The sequence below is a fragment of the Bubalus kerabau genome, chromosome 13 (assembly GCF_029407905.1).
Source record: "Bubalus kerabau isolate K-KA32 ecotype Philippines breed swamp buffalo chromosome 13, PCC_UOA_SB_1v2, whole genome shotgun sequence".
In the NCBI taxonomy this organism is placed as follows: Eukaryota; Metazoa; Chordata; class Mammalia; order Artiodactyla; family Bovidae; genus Bubalus; species Bubalus kerabau.
Window position 1 is genome coordinate 48,645,343 of NC_073636.1, and position 19,023 is coordinate 48,664,365.

At 47.5% G+C, this 19,023-nt stretch overlaps 1 protein-coding gene across 1 annotated transcript; it reads right to left on the bottom strand.

The window, feature by feature from the left end:
• Positions 1-3,117: 3,117 nt before the first annotated feature.
• On the bottom strand, positions 3,118-19,003 carry LRRN4 (leucine rich repeat neuronal 4). The gene is made up of 4 exons (XM_055543302.1): positions 17,783-19,003; positions 16,448-16,652; positions 5,706-5,843; positions 3,118-4,360 (listed from the first exon to the last, which is right to left on the bottom strand). The coding sequence occupies exons 1-4, from the start codon at positions 18,438-18,440 to the stop codon at positions 3,118-3,120; spliced, it is 2,244 nt and encodes a 747-aa protein (XP_055399277.1). The 5' UTR covers positions 18,441-19,003.
• Between the last annotated feature and the right edge of the window lie 20 nt (positions 19,004-19,023).

Consider the following 19,023-nt stretch of genomic DNA (forward strand, 5'->3'; position numbering starts at 1 on the left):
AAAATCCATGCCTCTCAGTTGTGGCATCCTTGGATCAGTGTGTCCTTTGTTGCCTGCTGGTCCTGGCTTCCTTGTTCCCAGATTAGCTGCTGAGTCACCCCTGGCTTGAAAAGTACAGAAGCCTGCAGCCAGGGACACTGCTATGGACTCCAGTGGAAGTGAGTGAGAGAAGGGCTGTGTGAGGATAGTCATTCTCCCCTTCTGGAACCTCCTTTAATGTCTCCTAATGGCCTGGGTGGCAGTGAGAAGTGGAAGTCAGATTGCTGGACTACCCAAGAGGCACATTGAACATGTCTCAGTACTAGCAAAGTATGAGCACATGAATATGTTTTTATTATTTTTTTAATTAATTAATTTATTTTTTTACTTTACAATATTGTATTGGTTTTGCCATACATCAACATGCATCCACCACGGGTGTACACGTGTTCCCCATCCTGAACCCCCCTCCCACCTCCCTCCCCATACCATCCCTCTGGGTCATCCCAGTGCACCAGCCCCAAGCTTCCTGTATCCTGCATTGAACCTGGACTGGCGAATGAATATGTTTTTAAAAGGGAGAACTTGAAATAAAGTAGGGGGGGAATTAGAATTTTGTTTTTCGTTATGCTCACTTGTGGTCTAGTGTTGGTACTATTTGGAGTAACATAGTTGGATCTGTAGTCTCTTTAGTAGTCAAGTCTTAATCTGATTCTTCTTAATATACTTCCCCCTCTCCCCCAGTCTGTAGGTTTTTCGATACTGAATTGCTATAAAACAAATTCTGCTGGTTTGTAAAACATTGGAATTGTATTAGGTATATTTGAGTCATGCATACAGACTCCAAGCATGACATTCATTTTGGTGCCTCTACATAACAGATTCAATCTTGATATTAAAAAGGCACTGGGATAATTTAATTACATGCCTGAGGGCTTTTGTATTAGTCACATTTTGGGCTTTTGCCTTACAGCTTTAAATTTGGAGCTGGTAGATCTTTTAAATCAGTCCATTTTTCTTGGCTACATATGTGATAAAACTAGGGACCCACCTTAGAATTTTGGGAAGCTTTTTCAAAACTTCAAACATCTAGAAATATGTAGTACAGTTCCATTATCCAGATCAAACTTGGATATGCTTAGTTTCTGCACCATGGTTTCTGTGCTGCAGCATGTTGTAGAAACAAAAGATACCATGAGAATCAAATTTAATTTTTTTTTTTCTTAGAAGTAAATGCTGTTTTGGGTTGAACTGTGCCTCAGAAAGATATTTTTCAGGTTCTAACCCCCAGTACCTGTGAAAGTGACTTTATTGGGGTATAGGGTCTTTGCATATGTAATCAAAATTAGGATGGTCATACTGGATTTGGGTGGGCCTTAAGCCAATGCCTGGTGTTCTTACAAGAAGAGGGAAATTTGACTTCTGGGTACATAGCCAAAGGAAATAAGATCATTATCTCAAGATATCTTCACTCCCCATGCTCATTGTAGTGTTATTTACAGTAATCAAGACATGGAAATAACCCAAATGTTAATGGGTGAGTGGATAAAGAAAATATATATATATATAATGGAATATTATTCAACCATAAAAAGAGGGAAGTCCTGCAATTTGGAACAAAATGGATGGATCCTGAGGGCATTATACTAACTGAAATAAGTCAAAGACAAATTCATCATGATCTCATATGCGAAATGTAACAAAACCAATTCAAGTTTTGGTTGGTTCCTAGTGGTGGGAGGTGGGATGGGGAATGGGTGAAAGTGGTCAAATGGTACAAGAAAGTTCATGATGACTACAGTTAATAATACTGTATATTGGAAAGTAGCTAAGATCTTAAAAGTTCTTATTGCACATGTACACAAAGATAACTATGAAGTGGAAGATGTATTCACTAACCTCATTATAATTATCTCTCAATACATAGGAGTCTCAAATCATTGCATGGTACACCTTAAACAATGTTATACATCAGTTATATCTCAAGACTGGAGAAAAGATAATGGAAAAAAGAGCGGGGGCAGGATTTAGAGACTGTCAGAAGACAAGGAGGCATGGATAAGGAACCTGCAAGCCCAGGAACCCAAGTATTGCTGGCTCCCTGCCCCCGCTCCCCGCCCCCCTCCACCTCCCCGCCCCCCCAACCCCAGAGCAGAGGGGAGGAATGGAACAGTTTTCCGTTAGTCTCCAGAAGGAACCAACCTTGTTGATACCTTGACTGTGGACTTCTGGCCTAAGTTGTTTGAAGCAACCAAGTTTGTGGTAGTCTGTTATGGCTGCCACAGGAAACTTACATAAATGATAATGTAGAAAACTAAAATCTAGAACTATGACCCCATTTTAATTTAATAAATCACTTTCCTTCCTAAGTTTTTATAGAAGTAAAATAAGAGAAAGTTTGATGCAATTTGAGCAGAGAAGTGCTTTGGCGTTTAGCTAGAGCCTTGAGGGTTTCCTTTTGTTCATTTTATCTCTCAGAAAAGTTCTTGAACATGCTTCCTTCAAAAAGCAGTTCATGGTTCCTCTGCCCACCTGGTCTTAAGTGAAATGCATTAGCCGAGTTTGAAAGGACAGCGTTCCCCCTGCCTGTTTCACAGATGTTCTGGGAAGACTGCAGTTTAAAGCTAGAAGTACACATGCTGCCATACCCCGAAATGAACAGAAGGCTTCAGGGAGCATAACTGGTTCTTAGGTTAAGAATCCACTGGCAGGGGTCTGGGGGGAGGGGGAGTATTGGGAGGGGGGCGGTCCAGGGTGTGTGGAACGGGGAGCTGGGGAGAGAATCGGCTGGAGTCGATCTCTTAGCCGGAGAGCCTTAGCCAGAGCTTGACATTGAGGGAACTTTACGGAAATGACTTGAAGATGTCGCTTCCAACAGGACAATAGCGGCTGACACAATTCTATTCTATCGGGTGCTGAGGGACACCGGCTGCGGAAAAACCAACACAGGGTGCCCAGCAAGGTGACCCGTAACTTTTCTGGGAACAGAGAGAAGCACAAGAAGGGAAGGCAAGAGGTTCCCGGGGCTGAGGATCCCAGCTTGGCCAGTGCCACATGTGCCCAAGGAGCGCAAGCCTCGAGGAAGCAATAGGCAGATGGGTCCCCCCGGACCGCCTCCTCCACACTGGCGGTGGATGCTCAGTGAACACCTGCCTGTGAGAGCGGGGCTGCGGGCACGGGGACGAAGGCGGGGTTGCGGAAGGCCAGCAGCTGCGTGTGGCAGGGCGGGGTGCGTGGCGTCCGGCCCCGGCGGCAGAGACCGGTGGCCAGAAGCGCTGTACTGACTAGCAGCAGGCCGCCAGCGGAGCCCAGCCCCGCTGTGATGAGCACCGGGCTGCGCCCGGTGGTGAAGGCGGCGCACGCCCCACGCTGGCTCAGCCCCACGCCATTGGCCGCCAGGACGCACACCCGGTAGGTGGTGGCCGGTAACAGCCCATGTAGGGCGTGCTGGCGCGCGGTGGCATATACGTCCTCCACCACCGACTGGTTCCCTGTCCAGCCCTCCGGTGCGTAGCGGATTTGGTAGGCGCGCACCACTGAGTTGGGGGCGCACCAGCGCACAAGCGCCGACGTGTCGGTGGTCTCCGCCACCGCCTGCAGCTTGGGAGGGTCTGGCAGGGTGTCTTCTCCGCTGAGGCCGGGGCACAGGCACCGCCAGCGCCGCTGAAGCTCTGCGCACGGTGTCTGGAGGTGCCTGCAGGGGTGGTAATCGCAGGGTACATCCCAGGCTGGCGCCCCTACCTCCTCTTTTCCGCTCTCCTCCTCATTCTCCTCCTCCTCCTCCCTGGAGTCGTCCTGCAGCAGGACAGGAATCCCGCGCTCGGAAGGAGGCGGGTGGGGAGCCTGCAGGGTGGCTCGTGCCTCCCAGACGGGCTGGGGCAGGCTCACTGAGTCCCGGGAGGCAGGGGAGAGACCAGGGTGTCTGCTGGCCCTTGGGATGGAGGCCGCTGAGATACTAGGCTCCAGGATAAGCCCGGTAGCATATTCTTGGTGTTCTGTCCAGGCTGTGCTCACAGACTTAGGTGGGTCGCCAAAGTTGCTCGAACCTGTTGGAGAGACAGTAGTGGAGGGAGTGGCCCCATCCTTGGCAAGGCTGTGCCGCAGCCTGGCTGCTCGTGTAGGGGAATCCACAGGGAGGGAGGGAAATTTGGTGACGCTCTGTTGGCCTCCCGCAGGTGTGGTGGAGGGTGTTGTGCTCCGCAAGGTGGAGGAACCCTGAGCAGATGGTGTGTGGGTGGAGATGACTGAGGAGGGTGGGTTGGAATCAAGGAGGGTGGTGTTTTGATCCGAATGGCACACACTTGGTAGCTGAGACAGCAAAAGAGGGGCTGAGAAGGTGCCACTGAATCCTGCAGCTGGTTTGCACACAATGTCTGCCGCCCTAGAGGAGAGGTCAGTCAGTTAGAGGGGCTGCTTCTGTGCTGGGCTTTGAGTCCTTAGAGCAGATAATCCCTCTCCCAAGCCTTGTGTAACACATCTGCCACATGGTACACACTCAACATGGGTCACCTCAGTGACCTTCAAGGAGGCTCCCCTTGTAAGTCCCATTGGACAGAGAAGGAAATGGGAATTCAGAAAGAGGAACTAACTGCCCAAGATAGCATGGCTAGCAAATGCAGAGCCTAAAGCCAGGGTGAGCATGGTGAAGGGCAGTCCAGATGCTCTAAGTGCAGTCTGTCATTCTATTCTCACCTCTCTGCTTCCTGGTGGTGAGTACTAGTAACAACACTCATACTAGCTAACATTTTTTGAGTACTTTGCTACATGCTAGGGACTATTGCTAACACTTTTATGTAGAAACTAATTTAATCTCCACTACCTCATGAGATACCCATTTTACAGATGAGGAGGTAGAGGCACAAAGAGATTAAGTAACAGCCAAAATCAATAGTAGTAAGTGGTGTGAAGAGCTTGAACTCTCAACATTTTCACTCACTGCAAAGAGCCTGGTGCTATAGGCAAGATGAAGGGGTGAGGGGTGGCAGACTGAGCCCCACTTGATATTCAGGCTTCTGTCCCATGAGAGCTCTATAAGCCCATTGGCACTGGACTGAATGCCACAGAAAGCCAGGCTCTGTTCTGGGGACTCAGTGGAACACATTTTTGTGTCATTTTTTTTTTTGGCCACACATGGGATCTTAGTTCCCCAACAAGGGATGGAACTGGGGTCCCCTGCATTGGAAGCAGCAGAATCTTAATGACTAGACAGCCAGGGAAGTCCCAAGAGCAGAATTTTGGAAGACAGTAGATCCTGCCTCCTCTACCCAGTGGCTGCATGAATCTAAGCAAGTACCTTCCTCTTTTTGCCCCAGTTTGCTCATTTGTAAAATGAGCAATGATAACTCCGCTTTAAGAGAAAGAGTTAGCTGTTTACTTAGCCCATTTTCTTTTCCTAGTGGGCACACAGCTACACTACATTTCCCAGCCTCCAATGCAGTAGGCATGACCTGCTAAGTTAATCTGACCAATGGGATGTGGGTGAAAGTGATGGCCTGGCCCTTTAAGGCCTCCTGAGTGGGCTCCTCCAGCTCTTTGCTCCTCAGGCTTGCTGGGATGGAGGCAGAGCCTTCATCTCCTGGGTCCCTGACTGTGACTACACGGGGAACAGTTCCACCCAGCACTGCCAACCTGCCCAGCATTGTTACATGAGCAGGATACAAACTGAGAACTTCAGCCCCAGAGATTTGATCCTCACCCCTCAGTCATCTGCTTTTTAAACGTGTTACCTGCTTAGGACAATCCTCTTAGCATCCATGAGGAGCCAGGACAACTCACAACTGCAAGTGAGAGGGTTGCCGAAGAGGCTGATGGATAGGACCTGGGAGGAATGCAAGTTCCAAGGATGGAAGGAACTCAAGTTGCAGCTGAAACACACAAAAATTAATTAACTCAGGCTTGTACAATTAGGTCAACACTAAACCCAGAGAGCCACAGTAGTGTCATGGGAAAACCATTCTGTTAGGGGCTAGTTTGCTTTGAGAAAACTATTAATGACCTTGGATTTTTTTTTTAATCCGTGGAGATACCAACCTAACCTAGTCAGTATCACCTCTCATAACAAATGGAGACAATTCTCCCTGCTGGCTATATAAAAAATCACCTGCTGGTGATTATAAAAGTACTTAGAAATGTAGATCTCTCTACATAAAAGTATGATATTGTTATTATAGACCAGTGAAGAAAGGGCAGACATTTTTTAAAATTTATTTTTTAATTGAAGGATAATTGCTTTACAGTATTTTGTTGTTTTCTGTCAAATATCAACATGAGTCAGCCATAGGTATACATATGTTCTTAATGAGAACACTCCATATACTACTGCAGGTGGACTGTAGCTGATGGCATTCCACATCAGTCCTTTGGAAGATGCTTCACTGAAGTGTATCAGTTGGCTCTTACTAGCTTAACTTATGGAGAAGGCAATGGCACCCCACTCCAGTACTCTTGCCTGGAAAACCCCATGGACGGAGGAGCCTGGTAGGCTGCAGTCCATGGGGTCGCGACGAGTCGGACACGACTGAGCGACTTCACTTTCACTTTTCACTTTCATGCATTGGAGAAGGAAATGGCAACCCACTCCAGTGTTCTTGCCTGGAGAATCCCAGGGATGGGGGAGCCTCGTGGGCTGCCGTCTACAGGGTCACACAGAGTCGGACATGACTGAAGCGACTTAGCAGCAGCAGCAGCAGCAGCTTAACTTAAAGCAATAAATGTTTATTCTTTTCCATGTTTCTGTGGGTTGACTCAGTGGTTCGTATGGTCTGGGCCGGCTCACCTGGGCCAGAAAGATCTAGGATTGCCTCACCTATATGGAGTCTCCACTGGTTTGCCAGGGCCTCTCTGCCTGTGTCTGTCATCACCCAGGAGGCTTCTGCACATGGTCATGTGCCAGTCTCTACCAGCAAGAGAGGGTGAGCCCCAATTTGCTTAACTACTTTCAAGTCTTTGCTTACATCACATTTGCTAATGTCCCTCTGGCCTAAACATGTTGCATGGCTATGCCCAGCTTTAAGAGGTGGAGAATAGACTCTACTTAGTGGGAAGAGCTGCAAAGTCACATTTGCAAAGGGCTGTGTATACAGGGATGACAGGAGGAATTACTGGGGCCATATTTGCCAACAATGTACCACACCTAGCAATGGCAGGCTCCCTCCTGGTTTTCTGCTCTTTCTGCCCAAAGTGTTTGGCCTCAACTGTCTCAACTCCTAGAGTCTCCCAGCCTCTGGGACACATTCTAGTTAAAATCTGACAATCGTGAGCAACAGGAACTGCACTGTATCCACAGGCCTCTTCCAACTAAAGATGGGCTTTTCTCCATCTACCTGGGAACCTTCTTCTATTGCTCTGGGGGAGATGCAGATGTTCTGGGCAACGAAGGACTCACCACCCAGATCTGCTCTAACACTCCTGGCTGGTGGGCACCTGACAGTTGTTCCCTGTGGAGCACTGAACATATGTGTGTGCCATTATATTGAAGCTTAAGTGGAACCCACATATATGTGTATGCATGCTGCTGCTGCTAAGTCACCTCAGTCATGTCCGACTCTGTGCGACCCCATAAACTGCAGCCTACCAGGCTCCGCCGTCCCTGGGATTCTCCAGGCAAGAACACTGGAGTGGATTGCCATTTCCTTCTCCAATGCATGAAAGTGAAAAGTGAAAGTGAAGTCGCTCAGGCATGTCCGACTCAGTGACCCCATGGACTGCAGCCTATCAGGCTCCTCTGTCCATGGGATTTTCCAGGCAAGAGTACTGGAGTGGGTTGCCATTGCCTTCTCCTGTGTATGCATGAATGCATGCTAATCACTTCAGTCATGTCTGACTCTTTGCAAACCTATAGACTCCCCACCAGTCTCCTCTGTCCATGGGCTTCTCTAGGCAAGAACACTGGAGTGGGTTGCCAGGCCCTTCTCCAGGGTATCTTCTGGACTCAGGGATTAAACTCACACCTTTTACATCTCTTGCATTGACAGGTGGGTTTTTTACTTCTAGCGCCACCTGGGAAGCCCCATATATATGTGTGTATGAATGTATGTATACACACACACACACACACACACACACACACACACACACACACATATATATGCAAATACTTGCTTTTAGCAGATTTCACAGAGCTAGAGTGGAAATCTTAGAAAGGAGTTTACTTAGCACTTAATTTTGCAAAGGAATTTTTTTTTTTTTTTGCCCGAAGTGGGAGAAGAAAAGGATTGCAGTATTTTGGGGTAAGTGGCCCAGAGGTTAAAGCATCTGCCTGCAATGCGGGAGATCTGGGTTTGATCCCTGGTTTGGGAAGATCCCCTAGAGAAGGAAATGGCAACCCACTCCAGTATTCTTGCCTGGAGAATCCCATGGACAGAGGAGCCTGGTGGGCTACAGTCCACGTGGTCGCAAAGAATTGGACACAACTGAATGACTGAACATACACAACATTGCTTAGTATTTCAGATAATAACATTATCTCATTGATATCATTAGGTCAGATCATGAGGTAGGTAATATTTCACTCATTATTTATTTATTGTTTTTGGCCAAACCAGCAGCTTATGGGATTTTAGTTTCCTGACCAGGGACTCAACCTAGGCCCCTGAGAGTGAAACTGCTGAGTAACTACTGGAGTTTCCAATATTTCATTCATTTTTATAGATAAGGAAAAGGAGCCTTTTCCTTCTCTGGTGGCCCTTTCTGCCACACATTGCAACTTGCACATGATAAAGACAAGTTGCATTCCCATCACATGCCAAGGATGGGAGAGCCTGCTTCATGTCCTGAGGCATGTCCGTGTCTGGGTATTCTCTGCATCTGAACTGACAGAGCCTTAATGTGGAAGAAGTTTCTACTTATCTTCTAAATAATCCCTGTTTTCTTTTTTTGCTGAAATATTGCCAAAGGCCTCTCCCTCCTGCATGTAGCATTGTCAGAGAGGACGGTGGAGGACACTGGGCACGCCAGGTTTGCAGAGAAGCCAGGAGGGTGCTACCCCCTTTCCAGAGAGTGCTGGCTGTGCCAAGGAACCCACATGTTGCCAGCATCTATCACAGATAATGTCCCAGGGGAGGCTTTGGGTGAGGTAAGGAGAGTCAAGCGCAAGGCGGGCTTGAGAAAAAAGGAGGAGGGTGCCACAGGGGAGATGACATCTAATGAGCTTCAGAGGCTTGAGAGCTCCCAGAGAGGAAGTGGCTCCTTCCCCAGCTGGAGCACGGGGTTGGGGTGGGGCTGATGGTGCTACTAGTCGAGTCCAGGGATGAGCCAGCCAAAGAGGTAAACCTTCTCCTCCAACCATGGAAGAGTTTTCATTTGTCTTAAAACTCAATCAGACTATAATTTAGATCTCCTGGCTGAATATGGTGACTGGATTACAGGGGTTCTCAACCAGAGGTCCTTGGAGACAGGGTATATGAACTTGGATAGAGGTCTCTTTCACAAATCTCTAACTGAAATTCACCATTTGTTTCAGTGACGAATGAAGGCAACAAGCCACAGGTGAATCACCAACAAAACACAGATATTTTGAAATCACTTTTCAGTAGTTTTCTGTCATTTATGATCATCAAAGGGCTTCCCTGATAGCTCAGTTAGTAAAGAATCTGCCTGCAATGCAGGAGATCCTGGTTTGATCCCTGGGTTGGGAAGATTCCCTGGAGAAGGGAAAGGCTACCTACTCCAGTATTCTGGCTTGGAGAATTCCATGGACTGTATAGTTCATGGGGCCATAAACAATAGGACACAACTAAGTGACTTTTACTTTAATCATTTAATGCATGAACTCCTTATTGCCAAATACAGACTTAAATTGAAGAAAATAGGGAAAAACACTAGACCATTCAGTTATGACCTAAATCAAATCCCTTACAATTATACAGTGGAAGTGACAAACAGATTCAAGGGATTAGATTTGATAGAGTGCCTGAAGAACTATGGACAAAGGTTCATGACATTGTACAGGAGGCAGTGATCAAGACCACTCCCAAGAAAAAGAAATGCAAAAAGGCAAAAAGGTTGTCTGAGGATGCCTTACAAATAGAGAAGAGAAGAGAAGCTAAAGGTAAAGGAGAAAAGGAAAGATATACTCATTTGAATGCAGAGTTTCAAAGAATAGCAAAGAGATATAAGAAAGCCTTCCTCAGTGATCAAAGCAAAGAAATAGAGGAAACCAATAGAATGGGAAAGACTAGAGATCTCTTCAAGAAAATTAGAGATACCAAGGGAATATTTCATGCAAACAAGGCCACAATAAAGCATCAAAATGGTATGGACCTAACAGAAGGGGAAGATATTAAGAAGAGGTGGCGACAAAACACAGAACTATACAAAAAAGATCTTCATGACCCAGATAACCACAATGGTGTGATTACTCACCTAGAGCCAGACCTCCTGGAATGTGAAGTCAAGTGGGCCTTAGGAAGCATCACTACAAACAAAGCTAGTGGAGGCGATGGAACTCCAGTTGAGCTATTTCAAATCCTAAAAGATGATGCTGGTAAAGTGTAGCACTCAATATATCAGCAAATTTGGAAAACTCAGCAGTGGCCACAGGACTCGAAAAGGTCAGTTTTTATTCCAATCCCAAAGAAAGGCAAAACCAAATAATGTTCAAACTACCTCACAATTGCCCTCATCTCACACACTAGCTAAGTAATGCTGAAAATTCTCCAAGCCAGGTTTCAACAGTACATGAACCATGAACTTCCAGATATTCAAGCTAGATTCAGAAAAGGAAGAGGAACCAGAGATCAAATTGCTAACATCCATTGGGTCATAGAAAAAGCAAGAGAGTTCCAGAAAAATATCTACTTCTGCTATATTGACTACACCAAAGTTATTGCATGGATCACAACAAACTGGAAAAATCTTAAAGAGATGAGAATACCAGACCACCTGACCTGCTTCTTGAGAAATCTGTATGCTGATCAAGAAGCAACAATTAGAACTGAACATTGGAACAAGAGACTTGTTCCAAATCGGGAGAGGAATACATCAAGGCTGTATACTGTCACCCTGCTTATTTAACTTACATACAGATTACATCATGCAAAATGCTGGGCTGGATGAAGCACAAGCTGGAATCAAGATTGCCAGGAGAAATATCAGTAACCTCAGATATGCAGATGACACCACCCTTATGGGAGAAAGAGAAGAAGAACTGAAGAGCCTCTTGATGAAAGTGAAAGAGGAGAGTGAAAAAGTTGGCTTAAAACTCAACATTCAGAAAATTAAGATCATGGCATCCGGTCCCATCATTTCATGGCAAATAGATGGGGAAACAATGGAAACAGTGACAGACTTTATTTTGGGGGGCTCCAAAATCACTGCAGATGGTGATTGCAGCCATGAAATTAAAAGAAGCTTGCTCCTTGGAAGAAAAGCTATGACCAACCTAGATAGCATATTCAAAAGCAGAGACATTACTTTGCCAACAAAGGTCCATCTAGTCAAAGCTATGGTTTTCCCAGTAGTCATGTATGGATGTGAGAGTTGGACTATAAAGAAAGCTGAGTGCCAAAGATTTGGTGGTTTTGAACTGTGGTGTTGGAGGAGACTCTTGAGAGTCCCTTGGACTGCAAGGAGATCCAACCAGTCCATCCTAAAGGAGATCAGTCCTGGGTGTTCTTTGGAAGGACTGATGCTGAAGCTGAAACTCCAATACTTTGGCCACCTGATGCCAAGACCTAACTCACTGGAATAAACCTTGATGCTGGGAAAGATTGAAGGTGGGAGAAGGGGACGACAGAGGATGAGATGGTTGGATAGCATGACCAACTCGATGGACATGAGTTTGAGTAAGCCCCAGGAGTTGGTGATGGACAGGGAAGCCTGGCGTGCTGCAGTCCATGGGGTCACAAAGAGTTGGTCATGACTGAGTGACTGAACTGAACTTAATGATCATCAAAATTGTTGAAGTTATTGGACCTCCTGCTGGATTTTTTAAATTTAAGGAGTGGCTGTAGGACTGGAAAAGGTCAGTTTTCATTCCAATCCCAAAGAAGGGCAATGCAAAAGAATGTGCAAATTACCTCACAATTGCACTCATGTTGCATGCTAGCAACGTTTAGCTCAAAATCCTTCAAGCTAGGCTTCCACAGTACATGAATCCAGAACTTCCAGATATACAAGCAGTATTTAGAAAAGGTAGAGGAATCAGAGAGCAAATTGCCAACATCCGTTGGATCATAGAAAAAGCAAGTGAATTCCAGGAAAACATGTACTTCTTCTTTATTGACTACGCTAAAGCCTATGACTGTATATCACAACAAACTGTGGAAAATTCTTAAAGATATGGAACTGCCAGACCACCTTACCTGTCTCCTAAGAAATTTGTATGCAGATCAAGAAGCAATAGCTAGAATGGACTGGAACAATGAACTGGTTCAAATTGGGAAAGGAGTACATCAAGGCTGTATATTGTCACTTTGCTTATTTAATTTATATGCAGAGTACATCATGAGAAATGCCAGCCTGACTGAAGCTCAAGCCGGAATCAAGATTGCCAGGAGAAATATCAATAACCTCAGATATGCAGATGACACCACCCTTATGGCAGAAAGTGTAGAGGAACTGAAGAGTCTCTTGATAAAGGTGAAAGAGCAGAGTGAAAAACTGACTTAAAACTCAACATTCAAAAAATGAAGATCATAGCATCTGGTACTATCACTTCAAATAGATGGCAAATAGATGGGGAAAGTGTGGAAACAGGGAGAGACTCTATTTTACTGGGCTCCAAAATCACTGCAGATGGTGACTCCAGCCATGAAATTAAAAGATGCTTGCTCCTTGGAAGAAAAGCTATGACAAACCTAGACAGCGTATTAAAAAGCAGAGACATCACTTTGCTGACAAAGGTCAGCATAGTCACAGCTATGGTTTTTTCAGTAGTCACGTATGGATGTGAGAGTTGGACCATAAAGAAGGTTGAGCACCCAAGAATTGATGTTTTCGAACTGTGGTGCTGTAAAAGACTCTTGAGAGGCCCTTGGACAGCAAGAAGATAAAACCAGTCAATCCTAAAGGAAGGAAATCAACCCTGAATGGCTGAAACTTAAGCTCCAATCCTTTGGCCACCTGATGCAAAGAGCCAACTCATTGGAAAAGACCCTGATGCTTGGAAAGATTGAAGGCAGGAGAAAGGGGCCACAGAGGATGAGATGGTTGGATAGCATCTCTGACTCAATGGACATAAGTTTGAGCAAACTCTGGGAGATAGTAAAGGACAGGGAAACCATGGGCTCTATAAGAGTCGGACATGACTGAGCGACTGAACAACAACAACAAAATAAAGAAGCACACCACACATACATAGTCCTGAAACACACACTTAGAAATATTTTGATAACTATAATTGGTTTCTTTGGAATCCTACATTTGTTGCTCACTCACTCGTGTCCAGCTGTTTTCGATCCCATGGACTGCAGCACACCAGGCTTCCCTGTCCTTCACCATCTCCCGGAGCTTGCTCAAACTCACGTCCATGGAATCAGTGAAAAGTGTTAGTCAGTCAGTCAAGTCCAACTCTTTGTGACCCCATGGACTATTGCCCATCAGGCTCCTCTGTCTATGGGATTATCCAGGCAACAATACTGGAGTGGGTTGTCATTTCCTTCTCCAGGGGATCTTCCCAATCCAGGGATCAAACTCGAGTCTCCTGCACTGTAGGCAGATTGTTTACCGCCTGAGCCAGGGAACCTCTCTAAGTCAGTGATGCCATTCAACCATCTCATCCTCTGTCGTCCTCTTCTCCTCCTGTCCTCAATCTTTCCCACCAGTAGGGTCTTTCCTAATGAGTTGGCTCTTTGCATCAGGTAGCCAAAGCACTGAAGCATCAGCTTCAGCATCAGCCCTTTAGATGGTTATTCAGGATTGATTTCCTCTAGGATTGACTGGTTTGATCTCCTTGCTATCCAAGGGACTCTCAAGAGTCTTCTCCAACACCACAGTTGAAAAGCATCAATTCTTTGGCATGCAGCCTTCTTTATAGTCCAACTCTCCCATCCATACTTGACTACTGGAAAAACCGTTAACTTTAACTATATGGACCTTTGTCGGCAAAGTAAATGCCTCTGCTTTTTAATACACTATTTAGGCTTGTCACAGCTTTTCTTCCAAGGAACATCTTTTAATTTCATGACTGCAGTCACCATCTGCAGTGATTTTTGAGCCTCAAAAAGTAAAATCTGTCACTGTTTCCACATTTTCCCCATCTATTTGCCGTGAAATGATGGGACTAGATATTATGTATATAAGAACGTTCTTCTGAGAAAGGACCACAGGCTTCACAGACTGCCACAGAAGTCCATGGCACAAAAGTGTTTAAGACTCCCTGCACTAACCTGTGCACTCCTGAAGGTCATGGGTTAGAAGGCTTTTGGTTAGCTGGGTAGGGAATGATGAGAACTTGACCTCAAACTGCCCTGCAGCGCGGGTGGGAAGGGGTGGCACAGAGCCATTGGGAATGGAGACCAGGCTGGACCTGGTGACCAGGGCTCCATTCTGGCTCTATTGAGAATGAACATCGCCAACACCCCACATTTTTCCAAATCCTATGGCATTGGAAAAGTGAGTGGAAACAGTGCTAGAGGAAGCATGTAGGGTGAGTAATGACATGCAGAAAAGTTTGAAGATGAGTAAATAGTCAAGGGCCTTAAGAAGGCCTATCCAGAAAATCTGGAGAAGCACCAGAACAGCATCCTAAGGATGAAAAGAGAGAGTGTCAAGAGGGAGGAAGGACTCAAGAAGGGGCTTAGGGGATAGAGAAGTGTCCACTGGACATAGCAGCTGAAATGCCACTGGTTCCATTCAATCATGAAGCTGAAGTGGGTGGTCAGACTGCAGCAAACTGAGAAGTGTAGGGATAAGGGGAAGCAGCCCCTATGTCTGATCCAGGGATGCCTGCTTTTCTTGGACTCTAGGTTGCCTCTCCATCTGGGGAGTTTAGACTCACCTTTGAAGATATGGAACAATTATGTTCTTCTTCCAGCCTGCTGAAGCTGGTCACTGACCGTACTTGCCTTATGACATGGTATGTGGCATGTGCCTGTTACTGATCCCAATATATCATGACAATTGACAGATGTTTCTCCCTACAGAACTGTGCGCTCCCTGAAAGCAAAAGCCATGCTTTCACCATCACTATCTCATGGCCATCAACACCATCATGGTTACTGGTGTCTTCACTACTGTCCTCATCAGCATCATCACTGTCATCACCTCATGCTTTCTCAACTACCTCTGTGCTGAGGATGCTCACTTAGGAATCTCCAGCCCAGAGTTTCCACGAGCTCCAGGCTCATTTATCTAGATATGTCCTAGATCCCGAAAGACCTGTGAGACATCCAGTGGAGATGCCCAGTAGTGATTACACAAACCTCCTGTTCTGTGCCAGGCACTCTTCTAGACACATATCAAAGCATTTCCTCTCACAGCAATGCAGTAGGCGAGGATTGGATCATTATTCCCATTTTACAGATGAGGAAACTGAGCCGCAAGAGCATAGGTTAACTTGCCCTAACTCACATAGCTAGGAAGTGGTAAGGATTGAGTCCAAGCAGTTCAGTTTCACATCTGACAAACAATGCTTCATCAGTCTGAAACTCAAAAGAGGAGTCTAAGCCAGAGATGACATCCCTCTCATCCATGTCATCACCACCACCATCATCATCACCATGACCATCCTGTTACCATTCATTACCACCACCGCCACCACCATCATGAGACACCATTATCACCATCACAACCACCATGATCTTCACTAATGTTACAGAGCACACACATGTGCCAGGCACCGAGCTAAGTGCTCTGTGTGTTCTATCTCCTTTCCCCTCATGATGAGCCCCAAAGTGAGTACTCTGGAGCTAGTCAAGAAAAAAGAGAAGTGGCAACATTAAGAGTGATGGCAGCACAATGGCGCTTGCCTCCCAGGGCCTAGCTGTGGGCTCCCAGGAAAGCAGGTGGCCTGGGATCATCTTCAAAGGCATGCTGCCCTTCCTGCTAGAAGTCAGGATAGTAGTTGCTCTTGGGAAGGAGGGTGGATATGGTGAGACTTGGGATAACCCCTGGCCCAGAGGGAACCACCCCTGGGTCCCAGTGCAAGTAGGAGATGCTCAAGCCCTGGAAGGGGCTGCTGATTTGCATAAACACATGGAGAAGCAGGTGGATAGAGAAATAAAGACCCTGATGCCCTCTTCCCACTGAAAATTTCTCATCCTGGACTTGAAGGAAACTTGACATGTGTGAGAGTTTGAAATTTTAACATTACTGTGGACAGCACTGAGTTGGTTGGTTTTTAGGCCGGATGGACTCTCTGGGATGTGCTCACCATATCATCCAAAGCATAAGGAGGAACAAGACCCCAACGAGGACTTGAAAGAGCAATGGGAGAGAAAGGAAGGTCTAGTTTAGTCTATAAAATAGTTATGACTATTAAATTTAGTATAATGGGCAAAATTCAGTCATGTGTTTTAGAAACACTTACTTCTGGAAATGAAGGACTCGTAGGTGAGGCATGTCTTGAAAGATATATGTATGGACAGAGCTAAGTGCTGGCGAATCTTGACAATCCAGATGCTGCAGGTCAGGGGTCATCTTGAAAATGTCCCCCTCTAGGCTCCTCAGCCTTGGCATCTTCCTCAGGTAGAGGGACGTGAGCCGTGGCAGGTTTCTGATCCATCCTGACCGAACTGAAATACAGATGGGACACTGCCCACTATCCTGGAAGGCATGAACCCATGAGGCCGGCACAGCATTAAGGAAACAATGAGTGACAAGATGAGTGGTGAAGGTCATTGCTGAGCATGGGGACAGCAGGCAGCTTCAGAAATCTCAGAAGCATGGGCCATTTCAGCTAGAAGGGCCCTCAGAGAAGACCAGTCCTTCCCTTTCCAGCCCCAGACGGCTGAGGTTCCAGAGGACGATGACTGGCTAACGGCCACACAACAAGGAAGGAACAAGGCTGAGCTCGACTCTAGGACGCTGCCTCCAAGTATGCTGTTGTCCCACCCTCTTGTTAAACCCCACACAGAAGCCCCAGCCTTCAATGTGATGGCTGCCAAGAGCAGGGGAAATCTTTGAGGAATGTAAGGAAGGAGGCTCAGAGGAGGAGAGGGCAGGAGGAGGCCGGAAATCTCATTTCATCGCTCTCCTAGTAAATGGAGAACGTGCCCCTTCTCTGGTGGTGGAGCAGGTGATTATCACATGTGAAGTGTTTTTAAACAATAAAACCAACCTTGTAAATCAGAGTCAGAATACCCAAGTACAGGAGAATAGGTATTCCCACCTCTCCTCTGTGTCTTGTTTGAAGGATTTAACATTCACAGAAAGAATTTTAGCCAACTAAGTATTAATAGAAATCAATGAAAGCATCCTCTGAGCATCAGGTGCTTCATGTTAAAATGTTTGATACCAGGTTTGTCCATTCATCAGCCCCAAAGCACTGTGTCCACTCCCCATTCTCCATTCTGCTGGGGAGCAGAACAGAGGTTAAACCTGTGGGCTCTGGACCCAGAACGCCACAGTTCAGACGTGGAGGCACCGCTAAGGAACTGGGAGGCTGCAGGCCAGCCATTCTCCTTTCTGTGCCCTGGTTTCCTCACAAGCAGAGCGGAGGTAATACTCCCCAACTCTTGGGACTCAAGGAGTGCAGACCAGTGAGGCGCTTCGAACAGGGTGCCCTAGGCTCAGGGAATCTCTGGGGTCTTTTTGAGCCTTCCTGCAAGAAGACGCCCGGGACAGCGCCCCTCGAGGAAGTTCACAGCCCTCCCTCCCGGGATCGTCCACCCCTCAGGCTTAGACACTCCGCGCCGGCACTCACCGCGGGGGAGGAATGTGCCACTGAGATCCAGCACCTGGAGGGCGGCCAGGGGCGCGCCGCCCACCCCCGCGAAGGTAGCGTCGGCGATGTCCTCGTGGTCACCGCGGCCCAGCTCGGTGTAGGACAGGTTGAGCAGGCGCAGCTCGGGAAAACAGGCGAAGGCCCCGGGCTGCAGCGCCCGCAGCGGGTTCCCGGCCAGGGCCAGCGCGCGGAGACCCGGCAGCGCAGGCCCGGTGCACGGCGGCAGGGTGGCCAGCAGGTTGTAGCTGAGGTCGAGGGAATGCAGCCCCGCGGGCGCTCCGGGGCCCCAACCCAGCGCAGTGATGCGGTTGTGGCGCAGTGTCAGCACCTGTAACTGCGGCAGGTGGCCCAACTCCGGAGCGCTCAAGGCGCGCAGCAGGTTGTGGCTGCCGTCGAGGCTGCGCAGCGCGCGGGGCAGGCAGCCGGGCAGGCGCTCTAGGCCACGGTTCACGAAAGTCAGGGTCGTGACCCCCGCCACTGGGAGCCACTCGCAGGGCGAGACCGTGGAGTTACCGGCCCCGCTCCCCCAGGGGCCCTGCTGAGTGAGCCGGAAAACAAGGGTGTTCTGGACCGGCCCGGCCTGGCTGGGTCGCGGCGCTATCGCGAAAGGCAGCAGCAGCAGCAGGGCCCACCACATGGCGAGTGGCTGGAGAGAACAGCGGGACAGCTCATTAAATGCAGCGGAACCCCCGAAAGAAGGGGCAAATATCCCCACCTCGCTGCCCCTTTACCAGGAGAACCTAGCCCTGGATGTTCCCTGAAGGGCGGGGGTTGATCCCTGCGTCGGGGATGTGTAGTGAGTGACTTGGCCCCTTCCTGCTTCCCCCATCATTTCCTGCATGTACACCGGGGCACCTCCTGTCCTTCCTTCCCCAATCTTTTCCCTTCCCTCTAATTCACTCAAGTGTTACCACCCATAGGGAATCTTTTGCTGAAGGCCTCCCTCATCTGTCTCTGAACCCAGTAAGCTCCCTTTGCTTGTCTTCATCCCATGAGCTTCTGGAGAGAAGGGAACGTGGCTTTTTTGTAAACTCTCCCCAAGTGCGCGGAAGTTGCTGCATAAACATATATTAATAGCACTTTAGTCGGAGGCTTCCATAGGGAGGAAGCTCCACTGGGGTAAAAACATGGGACTTGAGGGAGATTTTGTTAGTTTCAACGACATTGGTTGTCCCACTTTTTATCCTTAGAATTGCCCAGCCACAGGTGAGTCTGGTTTG

Coding starts and splice junctions, on each gene's coding strand:
- LRRN4 (XM_055543302.1), bottom strand. CDS start 18,440: ATGTGGTGGGCCCTGCTGCTGCTGCTGCCTTTCGCGATAGCGCCGCGA. Junction 5,844..16,447: donor CGAGTCCTTCATTTCCAGAA/GTAAGTGTTTCT, acceptor TGTGTGTTTCAG/CTGCAACTTGAGTTCCTTCC. Junction 4,361..5,705: donor AAGAGGATTGTCCTAAGCAG/GTAACACGTTTA, acceptor CCTCTCCTCTAG/GGCGGCAGACATTGTGTGCA.